Here is a 7,129-nt window from a genome sequence, read left to right on the forward strand (position 1 = left end):
CTCCTCACTTCCTCCCACGGCATCTGTGAGGGGGGAGAACAATATCAACCACTGCCTCAGGGATGTGGTCTCTCCTGAGGAAGGTCTCTGACAGCACTGCCCCATGCAGGTGATCAAACACCTGCCCTCAGCACATCTCTGCAGTGCTGAGCTCCATCCGCACCAGGGTGGTTAAAAGGTTCATGAGAGAACCAGCAGATTAAATGCCCTCAGGCCACGTTTGTAACTCCATCTCTTGCACTTCTACATGGTGTTTTTGTATCCTAATCCTGCAGTCACCAAAGCTGCCCAAGAACTTGAAAGCCCCACGACTTGCACTGGGCAGTATGTTCTTCCTGTGGCTGCACGTGCCCTGCTAGGATGCTGCACCAGCACCAAACTGTGTTCCTAGGAAAACAACCTTGCACTGACGACAGCAGCAGATGAAAGTGAAGACATGCTATGAGGCTGCACACAGTGCAGCATACATCAAACTGACCATCCTTCCCCTGCCCAGAAGGCAGGAAAGTGCTGCTGATCATTTTTTCCAGGCTTGTATTTCTGGTCTCTCACACCTTCTCACTCCAAATGCACTCCTCTGCCTCCTGCTGAACACTGTAACCTTCCCCATACGTGTTCTCCTCATTCCCTTTGCTGCATCTGACGTCCCTGTCTCTCCCAGGTCCCAAACCAGCCACGACTGTATGCTGTACATTGAAGTCCTGATCATGCTCAAAAGCTGCTGCAGGCTCTGCACTCTCAGCCAGAATGCCAGACATCACACTGCCCATCGAGAACAGCACTAGCTTGCCTACAGTATTTATGAATAGGTCACAGCTGTGACCTCATAAGAGCCCACAGGACACAGACTCAGAGAGCCCTGCAGCCCATACCTTATCGAGTTTGTCAACACTGGAGCAGATCGTTCGGAACTTGCTGTCTGGGACACCACAAACTGCAAACATCCCATCAAGGATGCGCCGATCATTGACCTGGGAGACAAGGAGAAAGCCATTTACCAGAGCTCAAGCAAGTGCTTCAGATGAGCCCAGTTTTTCTTCTCTCTAGTTCTAAGCAAAGAAGAGAGAAACTAGCAGCCACCCTACCTCCATGGGAAACCTGTGCCCCAGAAACTCTGGGGTTCTGATGTTCAGGTTATCTCCCAGTGCAAATCCATGGTGAAACAAAGACAGCTCTAAGCATTTTCTAAACCTTCTCTAAATGCCTCTCTAAATGCTCAAGAAACCACAGTTGGAAGGGGGTAAAGTTTCACTGCGAATTAGGAGCTGGCAAAGTAAGAAAATAAAATTTGCAAGAATGTGGTGAGACAGAGTCAGCTAGAACAGCAAAGAGAAGCAAGGATGGCAGAAGAATCAAACTAACAGTTAATTGAAATCAGCCTATGGGGAGGCTGCCAACATTTTTTGCTGTTCACAGCTTCTGGGTAATTCCTCTCTCCCCATTCCTGGGGAGCTAAGCTGCCTCTCCCCCAAGAGCAGCCAGCTAGGTCAAGCTGTTAGGCTTGGGGAGAGCCATCTCATCCTCCTCCTGGAGCTGCTAACACTCAGCAAGAAGGAAAAGCAGTAGCACTGCAATGGGTTGACCTCAGCTGACTGCCAGGCACCCACCAAGCTGCTCTCTACAGGAGGGGAGATGAAAAAGCTTGTGGGTCTCGCCAAAGACAGGCAGATCATTCACAAGGTACCATCAAGATCAGGGCAGCCCCTGATCTCTTCTTGCAGTGCTCATGCTACCAAACCTAGCATTTAAATCCAATACAGGATCCAATACAGGGGCCTACGAATCATCTCATACGTGGATTTGTAAAAACAGCTCAGGAACAGACCACAGACTTAGGGGGATTAATTCACTATGTTCCCTGCACTGCCAGTACAAGAACAAAGGGACACTGGATACTTTAAAACCTTGCTGTGAGATCTTCCTTTTCCTTTTTTGACACTGCAAGTCAATTCCATGGTTTAATTATGTTCTGTAAGAGAAGGTAATTGAGACCCAGAGCTTAGCTGAATTCAACATTCCACGGGTAGCGAGAGCACGCGCAGTTAAATTAGATAGAAACAAAGACTGCCTGGGAGGATGTAACCCTCCAGCATCAGTATATCCCAACAGCCCCCCACAGAAGAAACAGAGTCCTTCCTACTGCAGACAAGTTATTCTGCTGTTCCCCATTGCTGGGATGCCTGCTCATCCTCAAAGACATTTTCTGTTGCCACTGGCCAAACACAACCCAGCTGCACTGGATCTGGAGAGGCAGTTCCTAAGCACAGCTCATCTCTGACAGGTCGCTGGGCAAGTAACCGAGCACAGGGCAAGGCTGGCAGCTCAGGGTGCAGCACCCAGCCCACACTGTTTTCCATGAATAGCACAGCAACCCTGCTGACCTCCTACACACCAGGCCCTCCTACTCACTGCTTTCCTACAGCCTTCCCATCCCAGCTGAGCACCATGTGCTGCCACACCAGGGTAAGAGAGGTGTTTTGAAGCACATGGCAATCAGCCTAATCCCCATTAGAGCACTGCTCTTCCTCTGGAAGGGGCCTCAGTGCTGGGAAGGAGTTGATGGGAGGCAGGAGTTTGCTCATGGCACATAGGAGAAATCCCTCCTAAAGGGACCGAGATAGCTGTGACAAGGACAGGAACCCTGGGCTGGAGATTGTATTTAACTGCAGGCAGTGAATGTAAGAGTCAGCTTTTTTCTTGACTGCTGGATGTTTTGCAGGCGACCATGGCAGATGCCACAGAGAACTCTGCTAATTATGGCCTCAGGAGACCTCCTCGCATTCCCACCTTAGAGGTCCTGAGATGAAGCACAGCCTTTCAGCACACACACCACAGGAGGGCAGAGAGGCAAGATGACAAGTGCTCTGGATCTGGCCTCAGCGGGCAGGTGCTACAACCACCCAGTACAACCATGGCTGCTTCCCACTGTGGCCCAAAGGCACCTGCCTGAGGATCCCAGTCCTGGCCTCACCTTAATGAGGAAGTCCCCGAGCTGCAGGTCACTCAGGATCTCGTGCACTATCTTCAGGCACTCAGCATCTGGAATCATCGGGTCAAACTGCCCCGCGATGTCAAAATCCTGAGGCACAAGAACAGGCAGAGAGGACTTCAGCACTGCTGGTATGGCTGCAGCCACAGCTTCCACCCTGCTGTTAAAAGCACTTTGTTTACAAAAGGCAGCAAAAACAGGGCGGAAAACAACAACAAAGACAGAGAGAGCATCAGGAACAAATAAACCAAACAAAGGAATCAGAAAGGAAAGGAGATCTTGGTCCTCAAAATGTTCTTTTTTATTTTCCCCTTCAAGCAAATCAAGATACTGGTAAGGCACACAGGGGGAATAAGACAGCAGGAGTGATCTCAACTGACATAAAACTAAAGTTTCAGCTGCAAAGACAGAAAATGAAATCAAAAACTCTGAGTGGCCTCCACCATGGATTGGCAGAAAAAGCACCAGTATGCACAGCTACAGCTTAACAGCAAGACGTTTCAATGCCCCGTGGTAGGAAAACAGGAAAGACATTCTGTTCACCTCCCATTTACAAATCGACAAACACAGTTTTTTATCAGATTTTGAGTTAAAGAACATGGGACATGGGACTGAATGGTGAGTAAATATCAGTGCAGTTTCACCGAGCTTCCAAAATAAAATGGGACAATGGAGAAGGAAAGAATTGTGATTGCATCAGTCAGTTCTCTGATAGCTGAACGTGAGGAAGGATGATGCAATCTCCATGGAAGCTGGGCAGGACATTGGGGAAAAAAGAAACCACACACAAATATCCAAGGGCTGCTCAATCACACTTAATAAAGATGCAGAAAAGAGCTACAAGGCACACTGGGTACCAGGGAGCAGCAAAGCAAAGCACCTCCAGGGAGAGCAGGTAACAGCTTCACCCACCTAGGCTAGGAGAGGAAGACTGCTCTAAACATTTCCAAAATGCTCATTTGGGAAAGGGAAGAAAGCAGTATGTAGGGACACCCATTTAAACAGGATACCACCTCTTGAAGAACTGCACTGGCACGAGGAAAAGTGAACTGTCAAACACAAGTTTTGCCCGGATGCAAGAAGACTCCCCAGTTAGCCTACAAATGAGACCTTGGAAATACCCCAAGTTGTCTGAAAAAGGAAATCCACCAAGGTCAGAAGCTGGAAGGTATCATCAGGAATTGCATGAGGAAAGAGAAATATTCTCACTTAAGTTTACTTGTAGCACAGAGCCCTTGGAGTGGTGTTAGCACAGTGGAACAAATCCATTCCTCAGGGCTACCACACTTGTCTGGGAAAGTCACAAAGGAAATTGCTTTCTTTGTTCTGTAATTTGGCCTCTGGGTTTTTCCTTACTTTGAAATAGAACGGACTAAGCATGGGATGGAAGCAATGGGTGCTGTGGCTAAGTCACTCATCTAGCAAGAGCTGAACAGCCGAGCGTGTGAGCAAGATGCGAACCAGATTTGGGATCCCAAGGGAATTCTTCCCCTCAACCAGACTGGCAAGCACTGTGAGATGGAGCAAGGAGCTGCCGCCCTCCACAGTGCAAAACACCACCCGTACCCAGAGGTCACAATGGCTCAGAGCCCTGGCAAGGCACTGCTCTGTGCTACAGCCAACGATCTCAGCCTCTCCCACTCTTGAGCTGCTTTACAAACCCAAAGGGGAACACGATGGAGAAGAAGAGCTTCCCAGAGCCGCAGGGAAGGTGGCTGCGGGAGAACAGCCACAGTCCTACATCCCCACCACCACTGCCCAGCCTCCAGCACTGCAGCTGGCCACACTCACACACTGGTAGAACTCCCTGTAGCGGCCCCTGGTCATGGCCGGGTTGTCCCTCCTGTACACCTTCGCGATGTGGTAGCGCTTGATGTTGGTGATTTTGTTCATTGCCAAGTAGCGAGCGAAGGGCACCTGCGACCACAGGGTTAAGGATGGGAAGGAGGGATCACCCAGCTATCAGTCACGGGCAGCGTTGTAGCCTCGCTATCTCCCCAGCACAGGCACATGGCACCACACGTGGCACACACCTTTGGTCAAAGCAACAGCTAAGAGATGCTGGACCAGCCGCAGCTCCTCAAGATCTCCACAAACACCCCAGATACAGCCCACACATCCTGCCACACCGACCTAATGGGCACCTTTCAGTGCTGCCTTAGGTTAGACCTCTCCTGGTCTGGATACCCTGCTGTAGAAAGAACTCCACTCAGCAGAGATCTTCCTTCTCTCTACCTACCAGCATTATTTTGACTAATTTAAGCAACAGGCAGCGTAAATAACCAAACAGCACTTCTGCACCCACTGTACCACGTTACCTTTTCACATTCTCCCTGCCTGGAGGGGGTCAATACCAAAGATTTGACCTCCCACCCTCCTCCTCCCTGCCGCTCTGGGCAGCGCTGCCACAGAAGGAGGGCAGCAAAGATAACAAAACCCCTCAGCACTGGCTGTTGCAGGATACAGTTAGGTCATAGCGCAGGGACAGCAGCTCTCCTCCTTGATCTTTCAAATCATAGATAAGCTTCGAGTCCTCTCCATATTTCCCCGTCAGCGTCTCCTACAAAAACAAAAAAAAAAGACACACGAACAAACAGCATCTTCAGTGTCAAGTGATGAACCCTAGAGCACAGAGAATAAAGAGAAAGGGAGAACACCCGGAAGATGGAAGGAGAACACTCAGCCATAAAGAGTGGCTTCCAAGTGCAAGGTCCCCATCAGCTCAGCTGATGTGTTGCACTCTCACTGACCTTCAGCTCAAACACTGGTGTGTCAATGACTTCTGCTCCATGGCGCTTGAAGCAGGTGATGATAGCACTGAAGACTCTCTCACGAATGGCCATTTGCTTGGGGCCATAGTCCCGTGTGCCCTGGGACGAGGTGAGGGAAAGAAAAGCAAAGAGCACGTTAGGTTAGAAGTACGTAGTGGCAGACAGATGTGAGAAGTGATGCAAACAATCCATTGCTTAAACAGCCAGAAGGATCAGGCCCGTATTTTGACAATTTGATATCATTAAATTCACCAGTATGGGTCCCTTTTTACTACTCCCCACTGTTAGGAGTCACTGAATTATGGCAGTGAAAACCTTTAGGTTCACAGGCACACGTAACTCACTGTCAATTAACTGTTCCTTTCATTTTCAAGGGCCTGACAATCAGCAGAGGCAGACAGCAGGAGCTCCCCACCCAGGGGCGGTGCAGCAATGGGGGAGCTTGCAGCAGTGCACTGGCGCAGCTGGGACAGGCTGGGAACACAAACCACTTCTCCTGACACTCAGAGAGCCACAAAATCCTCATTCTGCATATTTGAATAGTGAGACCTTTCTCTTCCCAGGCCCCGCACCACAGTTAGTGTTTACTAAAACAAGGGAATGGACAAGGGAGGCTGTCCTGAAGCACATCCTTTAAGTCACGGGCATTAAGTGATGGTTTTTACACAGGAGCAACCTGTACTCATGGTATCCACAACCATCTCCACGCCTCAGCACCAAAGCAGTGTCTTTCAAGTCAGCTGCTAGCACTGAAATACAAAGAAACAAAGAAGCTCCAGCACAAATCGTATTCCCAGCAGCCGGAGGCATCCTGACAGGCTGCCGCGCAGGGAAGGCTCCTGGAACGGCACAAAGCAACGCCTGCAGCCGGGCAGAGCTGCACTGAGCGTTATGACCGCTGCCCGCATCTCCACGTGCTCCGAGCAGCTCGGGACAGCGAGGAGGAGCGGCACGGCACCCGGCGGAGCTCACCTTGGGGGTCTTGAGAACGAACTTGTGCTTCCCCTCATCTCCGCCCAGCTGCGCCTTCATCTCCAGCAGCTTCGCCACCTCCTTGGCGATCTGCGAGGGAAAGAAAGGCTCGGTGAGCTCGATGAACCCGGCGAGCCCCGCACACGCCGGACCCCTCCCCTCAGAACGCAGCCGCACCTCGTCGGGCTCGGCCTTGTTCTGCTTCAGCCGCCGCACCACCTCCGCCTGCTCCCGCACCGCCGCCTCGTCCGCCATCGCCGTCCCTGTGCCCCGCCGCGCATGCGCACTGCCGCTCCGGACAGCTCCCGGGACCGCGCCTGCGCATTGCCTTGTCCCCGAAACTGCGCATGCGCACTGCATCTCCGGACGGCTCCGGGACCGCGCATGCGCCCCCCCC

The 7,129-nt window shown here is 51.2% G+C and overlaps 1 protein-coding gene across 1 annotated transcript; it reads right to left on the reverse strand.

Annotated features, from left to right (window-relative positions):
- Positions 1–5: 5 nt before the first annotated feature.
- LOC122190727 (histidine--tRNA ligase, cytoplasmic-like) lies at positions 6–6,987 on the reverse strand (the record flags this gene model as incomplete). Its single annotated transcript, XM_042890818.1, has 8 exons — positions 6,910–6,987; positions 6,733–6,822; positions 5,740–5,859; positions 5,454–5,549; positions 4,781–4,906; positions 2,972–3,079; positions 873–971; positions 6–23 (listed from the first exon to the last, which is right to left on the reverse strand). Coding segments are annotated over exons 1-8 (735 nt in total), but the record flags the coding sequence as incomplete, so codon positions are not given.
- Positions 6,988–7,129: the final 142 nt, after the last annotated feature.

The sequence above is a fragment of the Lagopus leucura genome, unplaced genomic scaffold (genome assembly GCF_019238085.1).
Source record: "Lagopus leucura isolate 7727_CA_CO unplaced genomic scaffold, USGS_WTPT01 51157-0_obj-0_obj, whole genome shotgun sequence".
In the NCBI taxonomy this organism is placed as follows: Eukaryota; Metazoa; Chordata; class Aves; order Galliformes; family Phasianidae; genus Lagopus; species Lagopus leucura.